The 20496-nt window shown below is 39.7% G+C and overlaps 1 protein-coding gene across 4 annotated transcripts in view; it reads right to left on the bottom strand.

Moving 5' to 3' along the window:
* Positions 1–20496, bottom strand: part of RagA-B (Ras-related GTP binding A/B) — a 36375-nt gene that overhangs the window by 9475 nt on the left and 6404 nt on the right. For all 4 annotated transcript variants that reach the window (XR_010861562.2, XR_010861563.2, XM_067158204.2 and 1 more), the window contains exons 3-7: positions 18616–18682; positions 17879–18101; positions 14958–15053; positions 6767–6981; positions 6462–6574 (exon numbers count right to left, since the gene is read on the bottom strand). Coding sequence is in view for 2 of the 4 variants with exons in the window: in XM_067158204.2 (XP_067014305.2) it covers positions 6462–6574; positions 6767–6981; positions 14958–15053; positions 17879–18101; positions 18616–18682 (714 nt within the window). In the remaining 2 variants the exon portion in view is untranslated. The remainder of the gene's footprint in view (positions 1–6461; positions 6575–6766; positions 6982–14957; positions 15054–17878; positions 18102–18615; positions 18683–20496) is intronic.

The following is a 20496-nucleotide window of genomic DNA, read 5'->3' as shown; positions in this document are numbered from 1 at the left end:
TCATGAGCCGAAAAGTCACGCTTCAAACTTACTTTGAAAGGAAAGAGATTTGACAATATTCGTGACATCCTACGAAAAGTGACGAGGCTTCTGAACACCATCGCAAAGGAAGCCTTCTTGCAAAGTTTCCAGGACATGTATCGCCGATCTCAGCAGTGCATAGTTATGGGAGGGGACTATTTCGAAGGACAGTAAGGTCACTGTCATGCATTGTTCATCTGTGTTGATAGTACAGGACTATTCACCAAACTTTATTGTCACAGGTTGCACAGGAAGCTAGGAAGACAATGGCATTCCAAACAGGTCATCTATTTTTAACAAGATAAACTGTTAACCTCTTAACTGGGCATGACATATATTCGTACGCTTAATGTAACAGGAAAATGGGCATGACGAATATATACATACTTGTCTTTTACCGCGAATATCTCCTGGGTATGAGGAGCTACTTTGCCGCATCGTGTATTGTCGTCTTAATTGATGTTTTTCCCACTCGATGACAGCAAATACCACGTCACGCTTCTTGAAGCTTATTTGTTTTTATATTACAACTGTGCGGTGCTACTTGTCCACAGTAGGCCAAATATGGCACCATCTAGTTCAAAGCGTAAGTTCGAAACGGTCAAAGATGAGATTATTCAACACTTAGAGAAGATTGTGACGATTTATCTTCTCAGAAATCCAAAGATGAGTGGTTTGATACAGATCCTGGGTATGAGGAGCTACTTTGCCGCATCGTGTATTGTCGTCTTAATTGATGTTTTTCCCACTCGATGACAGCAAATACCACGTCACGCTTCTTGAAGCTTATTTGTTTTTATATTACAACTGTGCGGTGCTACTTGTCCACAGTAGGCCAAATATGGCACCATCTAGTTCAAAGCGTAAGTTCGAAACGGTCAAAGATGAGATTATTCAACACTTAGAGAAGATTGTGACGATTTATCTTCTCAGAAATCCAAAGATGAGTGGTTTGATACAGATTAAGGTGAGTCTGATAGAAAAAGTGATTCAGAAAGTGAGAATGAAGAACAACGTGAACAAAATGACGAATCGGATGAAGGCCAAGTGCTAGACATGTTTCAACCTTTTCCGCCGCGTGGTGTTTCACGTCAGAAATTCGTATTTTCTGGTGCTAGTGGTGTAAATGTGGACTTCGGCGATGAATCCAATGTGTTGGAATATTTTTAACAGTTCATAGGTGATGATATGTTTCAACTTATTGCCGAACAGACCAATGTATATGCTAAACAGATTTTAGAAACCCATCCAAACTTGAAACCACGGTCACGAGCGAGATTGGGTGGATATAAATCCAACTGAGATAAAAACTCTAATTGGACTTCTAATGCTACATAGTTCATAAGCCAGAAAACAGTATGTACTTCTCAAAACAGGAAAGTATCACAACCCCTTACTTTTCGAAAATTATCTCCGAGACAAATCACTGCAGTTCTAGTGAGGTAAATGACGCAACGGACCGGGAAGTTAATGTAAAATCTTCCACAATGTCACTAGCATGATGTGTAATTCGTAAATATTCCTTTCTTTTATTTGTTTTAATTTAGGTGCTAACATATGAACAAAACACTCAAATTTCAACCAGGTAAATGACCTTGCAGTTAACGAAAAAGGTTCAGAATGTCACGTGCATGATATGATATTTACAGATACCCCTTGCTTTTATTTGTTTCAACTTTCGGCTATAAAATATGGGCCAAACTCTCAAATTCCAACCAGGTAAATGACCTTGCAGTTAATGTAAGAATGGTTGAACATTTCTCCAACATTAAAATTAATTAAAACACCTTTATTTTACTTTTTGTATCACAGCTGAATGGTATTACTGATTATTACTAACTTTTCTGCCTATCCTACCGTGTAACAACAATCTGCTGAAAAAATACACAGGGCAGGTTACACCAACCACATCAATAATACCCAGTTAAGAGGTTAAATAAATGAAGAAAGTCATATTAACCCATACTGACCAATTCATCTCAAATAAAGTTAACAGCACTATTTATAATAATACAATACCTGCAAAAAGTGACATTCTGCTTGTACTATTTGTTGATGTGTCATTTTTAAGCAGCACTCTGGTGTCAAGTCTGTATTAGCAGGACCTACCAAGAACCGGCCAAATACCCAACTGAACAATGCTTGACTAGTAAGTGTTTTGGAACACAAGCTTAAACAGAAACATGGAATTTCCTGCAAAACTGTTAAAGTTACATAGGAAATGCATTTGTCCTTTGTAGAAAACTGAATTTTAAGTACGTGTGTTGGGCGTTATTTGGTGACGGGACTAACCATCTGCCCATTAGTTCAATTTATAGTGGATAAAACAGGCACATATCTACATATTAATGGCTGCCATTCAGAAGAGATTAATTATTATTGGAAAATTAGAACAGGCTTATATTTGAACTGAATATCCGAGGTATCTCCATATCAAATTTCAACTTAATTGGTCTAGTAGGCATGGTTGAGTGAGAAATGAAGAAATCTCATTTTAAAGTATTGCACGTTTTCTTAAATCATTTTGCAAATAATATATTTTTAGGTCAATACATTGAAATGGAACTTAGTAGAACGTACGCGTCGTTTAGTTTCACATTTTTTTTTTTTTTTTTTTTTTTTGCTTTACGTCGCACCGACACAGATAGGTCTTATGGTGACGATGGGAGGATAGGACATGACTAGGAAGTGGAAGGAAGCGTCTGTGGCCTTAATTAAGGTACAGCCCTGGCATTTGCCTGGTGTGAAAATGGGAAACCACGGAAAACCATCTCCAGGGCTGCCGACAGTGAGGCTCGAACTCACTATCTCCCGACTACTGGATACTGGCCGCACTTAAGCGACTGCAGCTATCGAGCTCGGTACATCTCTTATCATTAAGAAATTAGTATTAACTATCGTTGTCTTCATCTTCCTCTACTTCTCTTACCCCTGCAAGGCCCAGTCCATTGTTATCCTAGATAACGTCTTCCTTCCGCCTATCACCATTTCTTGATGGATGCAGTACTTTTGCATCCGTCTCTTGGCACAAGCCAGAGCAAAGTGTAGCTTCCACCGAAGTCCCAGTCTCATGTGACAGTATAGGAGCTGCTGGTTTATGGGTGGTGTTCCGAGTGTCATGAAAGGTGTTGCTCACGGTGTTAGTTGTGCTACAATAGCACCGTCTGGTCCAGTGAGGAAAGCAAAGGCAAACTACCTCACTCCTCATCTTGCCTAGTATGCCTCATTTGGGCTCTGCCATTGGTTTTTTGTGGTTTCTCTTTAACTGCATAGCCTTTGGTAGTGCTATTTGAGGATCCAACCAGCCTCTGTGCTGATGGCCTAACAGACAAGATGTCTTTTTCAATTCGCCTTACCTGACCCCACCGCCAAAGCCATTTGAAATAATAAATGCAAGAAATTTATTATTGAGATTCTTTCAATACAGAAAAAATTATTTTCATTACTTGTAATAAACCCAATTGATACGTAAGTAAAGTTGGGTCGTTCATGAAGTAACTAATTCATTTGAACGACTCGTTTATTTGAACTAGTACGAGTTTGTTCAAATACTTTGAACGAGTCGTTCACGCGAGCATACAGCATATTAAAGGAGGACGAAGATGTAAGCAAGCACCATCTATTGTAAAACTTACGTACAGTGAAACCTTGTTAAGACGTTTCTGCAGGGGACAAGGAAAATGAACGTTTTAAGCAAGAAAACGTACTACTGAATACACAAATAAAAACTATCCAACAGGGGTATGGAAACACTTGATACGATTTTTCCGACATAAGGGGATTTTTCGTCGTATATCGACGGGTACAGTAAAACTATGAAAAAAGAGCTCAAGTCCGGCACGGAATACTATCTCTCTATTAAAAATAGGAGAGGATTTCCACCAATCAATATTGATTGGTGGAAATCCTCTCCTATTTTTAATTGTGCAATTGTCAATACGGAAATAAAGATTATAGATTACGATACTATCTCTCTTGCGCCGCTGGTGCTGTTGCTAAGATAGCTTTACCTAGTTCATTTGAATGAAATGCCGCGAGGGCTGCTTCCATGAAGACAGCACAAATGAACGTTCATTTGAACAAAACATAAGCACGCACGAAAATGGCCAATGGCGTGCCGTGTTAATGATCACATGACAGCACATTTCTCAACTGGTGATGAAGCAGGAAGAAGAGTTATGAAATATTAGAAAGTTTATCTGTCTCTCGTAGATGCCTTTTCTCCACCTAGGGAGGCTGGCGGCGCCGCTGGGCACTGGGCAGCTTATTTTCTGCTCGTGCTAGGCGCTCCGCAAGACGATGAAGTACCAAGTTCATAGAATGTCGTACTAGCCGCCTAGCTTTGTAACTGAGCGCATGTTGGTTCGAGTCCGGTCCTATGCAAGATACTGCAACCATACCACCCACGCCTTTTTAGTCTAGAGTCAAATGCCACCTCATCTAGAAAACGAAGAAAAATAAACTTCAAAGTGATGGGTGAGCAAAAGCTCTTTCGACCATGCAAGGATCAACTGCACTCCTCCATTCCAAAGAATCAAACCAATGGCCTCCCAGGGCCATGGTGCATTCGCGACAAAAGATCATAATATAACACTTAACTAACTTAAAGGCATAAATGAACGGAGGAAAATTTAGGATGCAATATTTTTCCGGCAAAATGACAATCAAAGAAAAGTTTAAAAACCTATTTATTATTCCTTGATAAAAATCACGAATAATTGAACTTAACCCTGAATAATTATACTATAATGAAAATAAAATATACAATATCCGATGGACTAAATACAAATTTGGAGATGTCACTCCTTTCCTTAAGAAAATATAATAATACATTTTTGTTAATATTTATCGATTAAAAGGTGTTTGTTCCATTCCCTTTTTGACGTGACAATAAATGTTACATTAAATAATTGGTACAAAATCCTTTTTAAGAACAGAAATATCCTTGTAAATGCGACGGTTCTTATTACAAGCCTTCTTCACTATTAGAAGAAACAATTATCTATGCGAAAAATTGGAGACAACTTGGAGTAGTCGCCTAACTAATTAATTATACTACTAAATAAACAAAAGAATAAGCGAACACTAGTGGATAAAATCATAATCATCAAAATAAGATTTGACTGATGTTGGGTCCAGAAATCGAACCCACATCACAATGACTCCGATGACAAATAACAAGACAGAACTCGTTTTGGAATCCAAACAAACAGGACATTTCATAGGGTTCGTCCTCCCAGCTCTTTAACAGATAAAAAGGACAATTATCATCTTAAAGCAATTTTTTCCCGTGGATAAAGGCAGTAAATAGCTTCTTCTCTCTCAAACAGCTGGTTCATACTCCCCTTAAAACCGCCGAGCTTTAAACAACGTAGGAGGTGGGGTGGGGTCAAGGCTGTAGGGTTTGCCATTCAAATAAAGTAATACGAAGACGTACGCAAGTATCATCTGTTGTAAAACTTATGTACTAGCTCGCGTGCGGTACGGAAAACTACCTCTGCTCACGTCGCTAGTGCTGTTGCCAAGAGAGCTCATAATAAACTACCTCGTTCATTTGAACGACGTGCCACGAGAGCTGTTTCCACGAAGACAGCACAAATCAATTACCTCGTTCGTTTGAACGACTTCGTTCATTTGAACGAAATGCTGCAAGAGCACAAATGAAATACGTCGTTCATTTGAACGACAAAATAAGCTCGCACGAAAATGGCCAATGGCGTGCCATGTTAATGGTCACGTGACAGCACATTTCTCATCTGCTCATGAACTACCTCATTCATTTGAACGACTCAAGGCGATGAACGTATCGAATGAACTAGTTCAAGCAAATGAACTGACTGGACCCATCCCTATACGTAAGGCTCCATCCATTCAGTTTATTCCTAACTTAGGCTCTTGTATTAGCACTCATTGCTGCTACTTTAATGTCTGTTACTTATAACTTATGAATAATATATCCCGAGTCAATGCAGCTTTCACTCCCGTACAGAAAAGTCTACCTGAAAACAAAACGATGTAAAGATAGTTGCATTAAAACACTGAAGCTTCCTGGTGATGCAAAGACTGGAAAAGGCTAGAACTAGGAAGGTAGCAAGTGATTGTAGCTTAAATTAAGGTACAGTCCCAGCATTTGCCTGGTGTGAAAAATAACCATGGAAAAACCATCTTCGGACACCCCTGGCACTAAAAGCCATACGATAAACAAACAAATAAATAAATAAATAAATAAATAAATAAATATAACAAAATAAAGTAAATATAGTTCCTTTCTGTTATTAACCGAACCAGATGTATCCTGCTGGTTTAACAGAATTTTGAATGAATCAAGGTTCAGAAAGTTGATAATCCCATTGGTTTGTCCCTATAACAAGAACTCAGAATCTGTGTGAATTATCTTAAAATGTGCAACACTAATAGAAGGGTTCTTAACCAGTACTTACGTATTGCTGGGTCCGACATGATCATCACGTAGGTGTTCAAAGTAAAGACATCGATGAAAGCTGCAAAGTTGCTATTTCGGACTTCCATACTCTGGAATTGAGCTGCAAGTTTGCTATAAAACAGAGAAATGGTTTATTATCTTCAAATTCTAAACTAAATTTCTAATTGTGATTGAGTCCTTTACACTCTAGTATTACAAGCCACCTGTCATTAGCAAGGACTACATCATGGGAAACAAGCAGACTGGGCTGGAGTCTTTAAATGTATTTATTATGAAGTGCTAATGGTACAGAATGTGTCTCACCTGCAGCTCAGTTTAAACTGCTTGATGATGTTGGACACCTTCTCAAACCTGTGAACATCTCGATGATGGCGCCGCTGGCAATGAGATATGACCAGAAAAGTTGCTCGCTCAAAAAGTAGCACTTCATCTGCATCTATGATGTTGGCAAACTGGTTCAGACTTTGTTCTAGCTCCTTCACGTTAGGTATCAACATATACACTATCGAGGACCAAGCCTGGAACAGAAAGGATCACAGCCACGTTAGAGTGATGGTGACTGGAGGGAAGTTACGCCAGGTGAACATCAAGAGTTTAAAGAACCACTAGTGTAGGACTGCAGTAAAAATTGACCTATAAGAATCTTAGCTTTCGGAAATGGACAATGCTTCATCAGCAAGTATAGCTGACCTAATACTTGAAGAATCAGGACAGCGAGACTCAATATTAATTTTTTTTCACTGTACAAATTCATCATCTGAAGAGTATGCAACACTGATTGAAGATACAGTGAAACCTTGTTAAGACGTTTCTGGGGACAAGGAAAATGAACGTGTTTAGCAAGAAAACGTACTACTGAATACACAAATAAAAACTATCCAACAGGGATATGGAAACACTTGATACGATTTTTCCGACATAAGGGGATTTTTCGTCTTATATCCACAGGTACAGTAAAACTCTATGAAAAAAGAGTATTAAAAGAGGTGAAAAAACACGAAAGAACAATATGAAAACTTATTTTGCTAGGGCTTGTAGCTGAATGATAGTGCACTGAAAAGTGATAAAAACATCAAACAACAAATATGAAAACATTTGAACAGGGCCCATAAAAATATCTAAGTATTATTGCAGATCACATTCTCTGTAAAACAAAAGTTAGAGACCAGTGGGTTATTACACATTACTTTTATGGTCACACACTTAGACAATGAATTGGAGGTTATACACGGCCATGTGCGACTGCAACAGAATGACTCTGGTCGCGATTTTGAATCGAACAAAACATCGACCAACCAAGATCGATTCAAATGGTCGATTAAAATTATAAAATTCGAAACTGGAAGGTGCGAGTTTCAAAATTCCGCCAACCCTCCACGCTTAAAGATGTAGATGCCAGTCGACTTGCTGAAAAAAACTTAAATTTTGTCCTCATTAGTAAGGAATTTCATGACTTTTTCCGTATCCATAATTAGGCTATCACAAGACAAATATTTGCAACCTGTTACTGTACAACTTAACATGAAATACATTTCTAACTTCTGAATGGAATGTGAATACCAGCACAAAGAGGCTCATTGTGTTATTCTACAATTTCACCGCTGACCAGCAAGCAAAACTGAACATTCCTAAGGCTAATAGCTTGCTCCCCGAAGGTGCAATTTATCCTGTGAAGTTCATGAATTCAAGGCCTTTCCCAGTTGATCACGCAACTGCGATGAGGGCTCTTACCGAGTTGGAAATGATGTTATTTCCACAAGGGACGACAAATAACATTTTCAGGGCTACGAAAAATGTGATCGTATCAAGTGGAAATAGCGAAAATTCGTGACATGATAACCGAGGTATTTTGATATAGATTTAATACAATGATGTTATGTCTGGCCAGTTAACCTTTTGAACTCTATTACCCTTAGCGTATGCTTCCTGCTCCACTCCTAATTAATTTGTGCACTATGAACAGCTGTAGGATGTGAACAATGCAAAAGAATCAACACAAAATATAAGTATGTTATATGAATATATTTACAATTTAGGCACACAAAATACATTAATCCTTGTATGTTTTCACTGTGTGGTACTTTTCAAATCTGGGTGGGGACCGGGTTTTCTCACTTTCTGAATTTTGACTTTAGCATATCTGTTGGTCTCGCCGGCAATTTGCTTAAATAACTCATCACTAAAAATAAGTTGAAAAAATTTGTAAGGTGTTGAGGGATTGTTCCTACCTGATGCTTTGTATCCACAAATTCTTTCATTGAATGAGAATGCAGGTAAATCAGGATCAACAGCTTTCCACTCGCGCCATGGTTATGGAGGAGCACCACCACCACCTCCGGTTTCATTATCATTATCACTTTGTTCACTTTCACTAATAAATCATCCAAGTCAGTTGTTGGTTCATCATCGTCACTATCACTGTCTACTAACTGTTCTAACATATCCAGTTCTGTGAGCTTGCATAAACATTCGAGAATAACAGAGCTTAAAAACGTTACCACAATTCCCGCGGACTATTGTAAATAGGAAAACGTGCTCTCTCAGAGATCGTTAGATAACTCTACAATACCAGAACACGGCACAGTCGTCATACGAGCCCCGAAAGTACGAGAAATTGTCATGTTGAGTGGAGCTCGACATCGGAGTGCAAGTCTAATATTTTAATGTCGAACCGCACTCGACATAGGAGTGCAAAAAGTTAAATCTGCCATGGAAATGGAGTAAACCATACAGCCAGTGTCTCCACACCGAGTGTTGGGTGGTGGTAAATAGCCTGACCCACTGTAAAGACCAAAGGCTATGGGCGGAGGAGTACTGATAGAAGGGAAATGGTCCCTCAGTGGAGTAAATGCCACTGAAACCCCATGTCAACTGTAGCGTCTGTTCTCCATGTTAGGAGCGGCCAACAAGTTTCGGCTGGCAGTAGCTCTAAAATGCTTTTTGGGAATGGCGAACCCATCTTAATAAAAGCCTATATGATGACAAATGTACTGAAACCTCGGAAAATGCTAGGGCGTTCCCCACAAGCGAGGTGCAGTTCTTCTGATGCTGAGAGAAATGTGAGAAATAGTCGACCAGCAACCAAATATATCAAGATAGCGACCATCAATGTAGTGACACTAACAGGGAAAGTGGAATAAATTTTAGATTTTATGGTTGACAAAGATATAGCATTTCTGGGAATCAGTGAGACCAAATGGAAAGGAAAAGGTGAGAGGAAACTAAAGGTAACTGGAAATGTTGGTAGATGTAACAGCCCTCCCAAGTGAATCTTTTGAAGGAGATCACAGAGTTGTGATAGCTAAGTTAAAGATGGGAAAGATACAAAACATGACTGAGATTAGGCATAGAAAGCTAAGGGTGTGGAAAATGCAGGAGAAGGAAATAATGAAGAGTTCCAGACACACATTAAAACAAGTATACCTAAGGAAGACATCAGAAGGGTCGAAGAAGAATGGGCGTACTTTAAAACAGTCATGGTAGAGTCTGCAGAAAAGACCTGTGGAAGAGTATCGGGAAGGAAGAAAGATCAAGAAACGCCCTGGTGGAATGACAGGGTAAAAGATATAGTTAAACGGAAGAAACAAGCTTGGAAAAGATGGCTGAAAAACAATACAGGCACTGTAAGAAGAAGTGCTCCAAGGTGGTTCAAGAAGAGAAAAAGAAATGCTGGCAAAAATTCACTGAATCTCTGCAAAGAAGATACAACTGGAAGTAAAAAGATCTATTCCAGTCGGTAAAAAGAAGAAAAACCCAGGTGAAGGTGCTAATTTCATTAAAAATGAACAGGAGGAAGAGATGACACAGAAGCAGGAGATATTGCAGAGGTGGGGAAAATACTTTGAACAGCTTTACAACGTGCAAAATACTCGGTACAAGGAGAAATCAAAGAACCAGATTTAGTGCATATGGAAGATAAGGAAAACACGGTGTCCATGGCAGAGACTGAGTGGGCCACTAAAAGAATGAAACAAGGCAAGGCAGCTGGAATTGACGAGGTCACCATGGAAATGATAACAGCAGCAGGAGTAGTTGGTCTACAGTGGTCGTATAGACTCTTCAGCGTGATATGGAGAGAAAAGAGTGTGGACGAAAGGGGTCATTATACCAATTTCCAAGAAAGGAGAAAGGAAGCAATGTGAAAATTACAGAGGAGTGACACTGATACCTCATACAGCGAAGATCCTTCAAAGAATCTTGGCTAAACGAATAAGAGAGAGTAGAGGGAAAATTGGCAGAAGACCAGTATGGATTCAGAAGAGGCAGGTCCACATTTGACACAATATTTACATTGTGTCAAATGATAGAAAGGTATTGGGAATATGGAAAGTATATGATAGTAACGTTTCTAGATATTGAAAAGGCATTTGACAGTGTCCCAAGGAATTTGGTATGGAAAACATTGACAGAGGCACAGACTGGGAATGAAACATTGCAGATGGTAATAGCATTGTATTAAAATTGTGAAAGCTGTGTTAGAACCAAAGTGGGTCAAACTGAATGATTCAGAGTTGAGACAGGCTTAACCCTCTTAGTGTCAAGCCATTTTCTGATATTCTGGCTAAGCTGATTTTAGTGGTTCTGCAGACTTTCAGAAAAATATTCATTAAAAATTTATTTTGAAAAATATATGCATTATTCTTGCAGTATCATATAAAATATACTTCTAATTTTACCAAGAAATGCTTATAAATTTGAAAAACATCTCCATTGTGACACTACCTAAATCCAAGAACATGGGTAAAATAAACACACAATTCTAAACAAAACAACGTCATTAAAAATTTGATTAATTTAACTACAACCACCCCAAAAAGTCTTTTAATTTGCACTCACCATTTTCCTCACTGAAATTTTTGTTCCACTGTCAATCGTACCTGGCATTGAACAATAATTTAATGCACAACCCTATTTCCAGTACAAAAGTAGCCCGCCAAACTTTAACCCTTGGTTGTGGTGAAAAGGCATATGTTGACATGAATTGCTGGGCATACCTATTTGTTTCAGTTACCATCAAATTTAGCAATGAAGGAGTGAAGAACAGCTGAAAATAATCTATTATAGGGACATTACGTGGAGGCGCATGCTTAGGCCCAGCGAGTTCCATGTAAATGACGGGAGTGGTAGGCCTATCGAACTGGTTCGGAGAAATTTCTCGGAAACAAACATTAGCATTCACATTGCCTTCATTATTATTCTCATTATCACTCGCATCTTCCATAGCTCTGTCATTATTACTGTCACTTTCTGAATCACTCAGGAGTGGCAGTGAATCTTTACTCGGTTCCGCAGACTGCAATTGAGTACTAACCTCAACACCCGATGTACTGGGGCCAGAATAGCACTTCCTTTTCAGCACTGGTGATAATGGCGGTGTTCCTGGTATCATGTCACTATCAAAATCACTTTCCGATTCTACTCCATCTGTTATTATATCATTTTCCTCTAAATAGGCTATTAGCTTATCGTCATCCACGCCGGCAACAAAACTATCTCTACTACAGCTCGCCATGTTGTCAACAACTCAGAGCTTGTGAACATCACAGATTATTAACTCCCTCCGTTCGTGTCGAAGATCCCCAAGGCCAAAACTACCACTCTTGTGAAAGCTTGAAACCTCAGCTTTCTAACGGAATGAAACACCCGCAGACATCTGTTAGCAGAAGCCGTTAAACACTAGGAAATCATTGCGCCAATTCAGTCGGCTCTGGCACTTTTTGCGTGAGGAGTGAAAGCCGATCTGATCGGCGCGTGGCACTCGGGTGGTTAAGGCAGAGAAGTGCATTGTCTCCCTTACTCTCCATTATCACCATGGATAGAATTCTGCATAATATCAAGAAGATGGACGAGCAAATAAAGTCTATGCTCTTTGCTGATGACATTGTAGTTTGTGGAGATAACGAAGAGGAAGTACAGACACGAGTTGATTTATAGAATGAGGAGATAAATTTTGGAATGAAGATTAGTACTGCAAAACGCAAGACTTTGATCATGACAAGAGGTAACAGAAAATCCAGGGGAGTGATAAAAATAGGAAATGAACCTTTTGAAGTAATGAAAAGTTTTAAATTTTGGGCAGTGTGATGTCTCAAGATGGAAATTTGGATCGAGAAATTGATTTAAGAATACAGCAGTCTGCAAGTTTCTACCAGTATGTGAGACACATTGAATGAAACAAAGATGTGCCAATGAAGTGCAAGAAGGTTTTATACTCGTCCTATTATAAACCTATACTGACCTATGCTTCAGCTGCCTGGACGTTAACTAAGCAGAACCAAAGTAAGATACAAGCAGCTGAAATGAGGTTCTTGAGAAGCATACAGGGAAAGATGAGATAGAATACGAAATGAGGAAATAAGGAGAAGTGTGAGAGTGTGTAAACTTCAAGAAGAGATTGATATAGCAAAGCTAAGATGGTCTGGACACATAATGAGAATGCCAGGAGAGAGAATACCAAAGAGAACATTGATGGATACAGTGACTGGAAGGAGGCCTAGGGGACGTCCTAGAATGAGATCGAGGAGCTCTGTTGTGGACTATATTGCAAATAGAGGAGTCGATAACAATAGAGTACTAGAAGAGGAATGGTGGAAAAATAGAGTGAGGTGCAGGGCTTTGGTACACTACCCTACCCAGAGAGTATCTGAAAAAGGGAATGTATGAATAATAATAATAATAATAATAAGAAAACAATGAGAATTAGGACTTGGAATTGATGACGTGCTAAACAGGAATACGCACTAACAAGGTTTCACTGTATGTATGTTTGTGAAAGCTGGTTCAGATGTGTCTGTGTGGAACGGAGATCAACACAGATGATACTGTTCAGATTGGCAGAACATGGGAACAAGTTGAGGCAGCCTTAAAATGATGGAAAGCAACATATTCAGGATTAGTCGTAAGATGAGGGAATACATGCTGTGGATCTTCACAGAGCCAGAGCTGCTTTGTCTGCACAAAGCTAGCAAACCACTGCGTTTGAGTATCCCAGCTCTGTCAATGCCACAATCACATCAGAGTTTACAGGACAAACTGCAGATCACTGACAAATGTCTTGTGCAACAGACGAATGCCCACAAAATTTGAAGAGAAATTTCTCAAGATAGACGCCAGACTTACCCTCATGTGCGGCTCTGAACACTGGGCAAGGCAGAAGTATGATCAATAAATGCACGCCACAGAGGTGCAAATGCTACGGCAGTTGCGGGGGTTGCTCTGACTGACCGAGACTGCAACGACCATATGCAAGGATCCTTCATTTTCACTGTTACTGCTGAGAAATGGGAGAAGAGACATGTCCGCTGGAAGGGGCACGAAGACCTTGACCCTACAGAACCAAAGAGAGGCCGAGGATGCCCACATCCTTCCAGCGGCCCAGATACAAATGCGGAGGATCGAAAGAGCTGGCAATGAGACGCTCAGCCATGGAGAAGGACAAGAAGAGTATTGTTTTTTAGTGCACGGATTTCTTTTCTGAATTCTTGGTACTCATACCCCATGATGGCACAACAATTATACTACAGGGAATCATTTAATCTTGCTGCCAGAGGTTGAATTTCTACAAACACCAGGCATGCCAGCAGACACTTTGATAAGGCTAGTAATATTAACATATTCCTTGTTAATAGCTTTTACAGTTTTACAGAGATGCCAAGGTGTCTGCTGCTACGAGACTGCTGTATTTGAGCTTGCTCGTACAACAGGTCAGCACGTCCGCCAGGATTTGTTCCGATCCTTTCAAGCAAAGCAAACTAAGAGTACCAGGTTTAACACTACTGTGGTGAAAAGGTGTGAATCCATTCTTGCTTGGACTAATATGGAATCCCATGCTATGCAAGCTGAGGGGAAGGATGGAGTTCACTGTGCCTGTTATGGTGTACATACAGTAGTTGGACGGAGATCAACTATTTAGCCAAACTGGTTACATATATAGGGACAGAGGAACACATACTAGGACAAACAGAAAGAGGATCAGTTCCCAAACAAGCTTTTTCCTTCATTGCATTATCCTCTTTTCCTGTAGGCTTTCTTCTTATCCTACGCATCCCACGTCAAGACGGAAGATCTGTAAATGAGTGCTGACGACCAGCCTCCTGATAAACCTGGGACTTGAAGATAGCAGTTTATGAAGACGTGCTTTTATGATTGTCTTTGTCTCCTCTTTCTGTTGCTAATCCCCCAACCCCTTTCCCTCTGTCTATAATTATATATGTATATAAATTAATTTGACACTTATTCCCTTCCAATACTGACTGTTATTTAGGAAAACAGGGGAACAGCACTCTGCCACAGAGTAGACAAGGCCACGGGCTGCTGATCTTCAGACGGAAGCAGTTTTAAAAAGTGCCACAGTCATCCTCACGACTCGGGAAAAGTTATGGAGGAGCCTATTCTTTTCCAAACTATGGTTGAGATAGCAATAACTCCCCTTGTGCTAAAGCAAAGGTCAATTCTGCTAGGTCATCAGCCACATAAAAACAAACTGCTTCCTTACCCTATATAATGTTTCATCCCAGATGGATGTTCGAAAACACGTACACTCGAGTGGTTTGGATAATCTCTTGAGGTCTTCTTCACGTTCACGGAATATCTGAAACAGAAACACAAGTTGGTGCAATCGTCGTCCTGTAATGGTACTCGTACTTGCATAAAACAAACCATACCATGAACCTCAAGCTGTGCTCCCATTTACTGGGCCAGTGAAAGGGAGAATATGCACGAACATATTCATGGAACAATTTAACTTCCTCTGTACTCATTGCACCGGTGATGCTAACAGGGGGCATTGAATATAAACCACAATTTAAAATTAGCGGCTCTGGTGTGGGGCTTTGAGAGTATTTTAGTGGAGTAGGGGTCTTGATGCATCACACACTGCAGAGCAACCGCTCGCTTCAGAACACCACAAGCGATCAAGAGGTACACACGCCCCCATCACCATCAAGTTTCCGACAAAAGAAGGCATACGGTGCCTTCTCAGAAATTTTGAGACTGCTCCGTGCACAGTTTAGGGAAGCAACCCTTTCAAAACCCGTGGTATGAATGGCACAAGCAATTGCTGGCAGGACGCGAAGCAGTGGAAATGAGCCCACCAAAGACACCTACGGACAACGTTCGTGCTGTATGTGACCTTACTGAAGAAGATTGGTGCATAAAATTTTCTGCAATTGTTCCACTTGTAGGAATAATCTCTGGAAGAGCTCATGCCATCATCAATGAAGAACTCAATCTGATAGAAGGGTTCCTCGTTTCCTCACCCAGAAACAAAAAATCTGCGCCAGGAAGTTTGTCGGAGACATCTGAATCACTACAAGGAGGAAGGATGTGATTTTGGACCACTGAAAGAAGAACTGGGTGGAAAGCTATTTCATGACAATGCAGTGGTCGAGGAGTATGTGCGCAATTGGCTGCTCACACATTCTTCTTTGAAGGACAGCATAAAAAGTTGACAATTCAATGGCAAAAATGTGTGTCAAATTCAGGAAACGATGTACAAAAAATGAGGTGCTTGTTTTGCATATTTTGGGGATTCAAAATTGTTTAAGAAAAATTCTGTTTTATATGTGATCCACCCTTGTAATTCCTTCCGGTTGACCACTGTAGAAGTGAGACATCTAAATCTTCAAAGGTAGATAATTTACATTTTGAAGATCAACCACTAACCACTGTTCTGCACAAAATCCTTCAGTTTTTCTTAAAATCACAGAAAGTGTCCCACTAACTTAGCAGCAAACTCTTCCTTCTTGGATTTTTGTGCAAGTGCCAACATTTGGCTTTATTGTTTAGATAGACGAGATAAACTGAAGACCTTACAGGCCGAAACGGCGCATCTTAGAAAACCTACTCCAAACGGAGGGGGGGGGGGAAATAAATCATAGTACTTTTATTAGTTCAATTTCTTTAGGATGCATGAATAATCAGGAGTTTATACTGAATCAAAGGATCATACAAGTTTTTTTTTTTTAAGTAGAAGAAAAGGCAAGCTTATAGTATTACAGGACTCCTCATATTATGATTGTAACCAAAGGACTAACAGTTGTATGTGCAACCTGAACCACAAGATGTTACTTTCTATTTCAAAAATTCTATGCATGTTGGCAAGGCATTCATAGACACTTTCGAAGCAAGGTGGAAACACTGGTTGAGAATAAGTTGGATGAGAACCAGCGTAGTTTCAGATCACAAAGGGTCTTTCAAGATCAGATTTTAGAATGCGCCAGGTAATTGAAAAAAAAACTGCTAGAGTAATAGACAGTTATGTTTTTGTTTTGTAGATTTAGAGTAGGAATATGCCAGAGACCTGATGGAAAAGATGCAAGCCATACTGGAGAATTTTGGAATTAAGGATAAATTATTTCAAGCAATTAAAGGTATTTATGTTGACAATTGGGATGCAGTGAGAAATGATGGTAGAATGAGTTCTTCGTTCTAGGTAATTACAGGTGTTAGACAAGGGTGTAATCTCTTGCATGTGTTCATAGTTTACATTGATCCTCTTCTGACAGGTATTAAGTGGCAGGAAGGAGGGATGATGATGCTGATGATGATGCTTGCTGTTTAAAAGGGCATTGTCAAGGAGGGATTCAGTTAGGTGAAACTGTAGTAAGCAGTTTAGTCTATGCTGGCAACTTGGTCTTAATGGCAGATTGTGCTGAAAGTCTGCTAATATCTTGGAACTTGTAAATAGGCAGAATGAGTATGGTATGAAAATTAGCCTTTCAAGACTAAAGTGACATCAGAAGGTAAGAGAAATACAAAGATGGAACGGGTAGATAATTTCAAATATTTAAGATGTGTATTCTCCCACAATAGTAGTATAATTTGTGGGACTGAATCAAAGTGCAGCGAAGCAAATGCAGTGAACTCAGAGTAGCAATCAATGGTATTCCGCAAGAAGGATGTTGGCTCCTGGATAAAAGTATCTTCACATCAGTCTGTTTTGAGATCAACTTTGCTTTACGCGAGTGAAAGCTGGGTGGATCCAGGATATCTCATTCATGAATGTAGTGAGAATGACCGCTAATACAGACAGGTGGGAACAATGGTAAGAGGGTATGCAGAATGAGAAGATAAAGGTTAAGTTGATGAAGCTATACACACAAACAGGCTTCGGTGGTGGGGTCATGAGGTGAATGGAGAAGGACATGTTACTTAGGACTCGGCCATGGACTGTCAGAGAAGGAGGGGGAGACCAATACGATGATGGTTAGACTGAGTTTCTAATTATAGAAAGGTAAGAGGTACAAAACTAAACGAGGCAATAGAGCTACAGTAGTTACAAATAGAAAATTGCAGAGTTGTTCAGTAAATTCACAGAGGCTTGCAGACTGAATGCTGAAAGACTCTATAACGAAGATGTGTGTATGTCTATGCTACAGAAGACGACGAGCATTGCTGACAAGTGTATCCGCATACCAAGTCCCGCTGGTCTTCCTGGATGAGATCCATCTTGTGAATGAGACAGAAGATCTTGGCATCTGGAGAGTTATCAAGGATGGCCTCCAAGCAGCTCTGGTAGTAGTGCATGTCCTTGTCGATCTCGCGACTCTCCACGTCGAACACGTAGATGAGGACCTCGACATTGCGGAAGATGTTGTCTCTCTGACTGGCAAAGTAGTTCTCCATGAAGGCCTCTTGCCTGGTTGACAAAGAACAAATGATACAGTGCTGTTGTAAACAAGACAAAATACACCAGGAATTACAATGCCAACCTGTGCACTCAAATTGAGAACCCCTGATCCTCTAATACCGCCCCCACCCACAAGGGATCTTTCCAGTTTGAATATGAAGAAAAATATGTCATTTTTATGAACATGTCCATCAACGGCTGACGATAATGAGCAATATCCTGCCTGTAGGACAATTTACTTCATCAGATGGCACAGAAATGGATCTTTGCTAGATAATTAATGGCCGGGCCTTTTAAGAATTTTTTTTAGGTAAAACACAAATGAATCAGCGGAGGTATTTTACATCCTAACATTGACTGACATCGAATAGAATTATTTCCACTCTTTAAAGTTATGACTATGCCTGTTGAATCTGAACCCCTGATCTAGGGATCTGGAAGCCAGCAGTCTACCACTTACCCACAGAGACAAACTCTCATAATCTTATCTGAGAATCTGAAGGTAAACTTTGTTGATACTCACCCTCCACAGTCCCACAGGTTGAGCACCAAGTTCCCCAGAAACCTGACATGAGAATGCTCGACATCAACTGAAAATAAAATGAACATCACATTACTACAGCTCTAAAATACAGTTTTTTGTTATCTCTCATCTTTGGCAATGCTTCCTTTTTCGACGTGCCAGATCTGTACAAGGGCCTTTATTTTAGACTTTGAATAACACACACTTACTATTAGGTTGATGTTAAAGTGTGTATCATTTTAGCTGTGAAAAGATGTAGTAATATTCTTGTACATACGGAATAACGCAATAAAATGACAATATAAAACACGCACTAGTTCACTAAATTGTCATCATCAGTAGCATACCGCAAACGTGTGTTTTATCAACGACTTTCTGTCAATACTAGGGCAATTTTTTAATTCTGCGCCTGAAGAAATCTACTGGTTTGGCATAAGTCGACAAGACAAGTTCAAGCAACAATTTCTTCACAAAAAGAGCTTTCTTCCATATTGCTTGATAAAGAATGGAAGAGGTGAAAATCGCAAGGGACAAGATCAATAGAATTAGAGGGCTGTGGAAGAACTTCTTAACCACGCTTATGGATAACTGCTTTTATCACGTTAGCAGTTTCCCTGCATTGCGGCTGCAAGGTGTCTCAGTCGTTGACAATAAATGTCAGCAGAGACTCTTAGATTTCTGGGCGGCAACCTCCACAACACGATACCCTCTAATGGTCTTCCTTTCAGGTAAAAGTCACCACATTTAAACCATGATTAAACCTTGTATTTTTTGTGTCATACTGTGTCTGATAGCATTGTCCCCATTCCAAGACCATCCTGTCCTTCCACCTTTACCTTGATTTTCCTGCTGGTCTCCTGTCAGTTTGTCTTCTTTCCATCAAGCATGTAGTATTCTTGTGCCTTTCATTCTTTCAGCATACCCAAGCCATTTAAATTTTTAATCCATAGGTTCAGTTAATCCTAGTTTTATATGGATCAAGTTGTGTTTTTTGGAGGGAAGTTCTAGAAAAACTACATCTTACAACCTTGAAGCTTATTAAGGACCTCTGAGGTTAGTGTGCATGTTTCCAAAGAATATAAGAAACTGGGAATGAGATGGGACTCGTCCAGTCCCTGTACAGACTACCTCAACTGCTTTTGAACAGAAGAATATGCAAGTCCATTCTTCTAACACTTCACCTTCTTCAGAGTAGCACAAGTACAGCCATGGCAAATGACAAACAAACTCCTAGCTATATCAACCTTTATCAAAATAAAAAACTAAATAAATAAAATAAAATGCTACAGACTTCTGCATCAACAAAATAAATTTTTCCTTGTGGTGGTCTGACTTATCACACAAACACAGGCTCCAAACAGATTTCCTATTGAATAGCCACCATCTTGATCATCTTAGAGTGCCTGGTACTGATATAGAGGAGAAAGAGAAGGAACAGATTCTTGAACTTAAGGAAAGCTTCAAGTACTGATGCAGGACACAGAGACCAGTACAAGGACACAACATTTTACCAGAGTATGGGGGAACTTGTTCTAAAATGTAAAGAGGTGACGTATTCAGACAAAAAGTCAGGAAAGTACAATCCAGGTCAGTGAAATGAAGTAAGACTGCAAAGCCAAGAATCAACAGGTAAGAAAGGAGAATGTAAGGAAGGAAATCAGAGTAGAAAGGCTTTCAGACAGAACGGCGAGAAATAAACTGAAATGCTTTGAACATTGATGATGGAGGTTAAGAGAACAAGATGTAGAGCCAGACTTGAACAAGAACAGTATAACATGGCCTGGAGCAGCTATGGTGGTTGGACAGAGAAATATGCCATTAAAATCCCAGGTGGTGGTGATGATGACGATGATGTTTAGGACAGTTATATATTAAAACAAC

The sequence above is a fragment of the Anabrus simplex genome, chromosome 14 (assembly GCF_040414725.1).
Source record: "Anabrus simplex isolate iqAnaSimp1 chromosome 14, ASM4041472v1, whole genome shotgun sequence".
Classification (NCBI taxonomy): Eukaryota; Metazoa; Arthropoda; class Insecta; order Orthoptera; family Tettigoniidae; genus Anabrus; species Anabrus simplex.
This window is presented reverse-complemented; position numbering and strand designations above follow the sequence as displayed.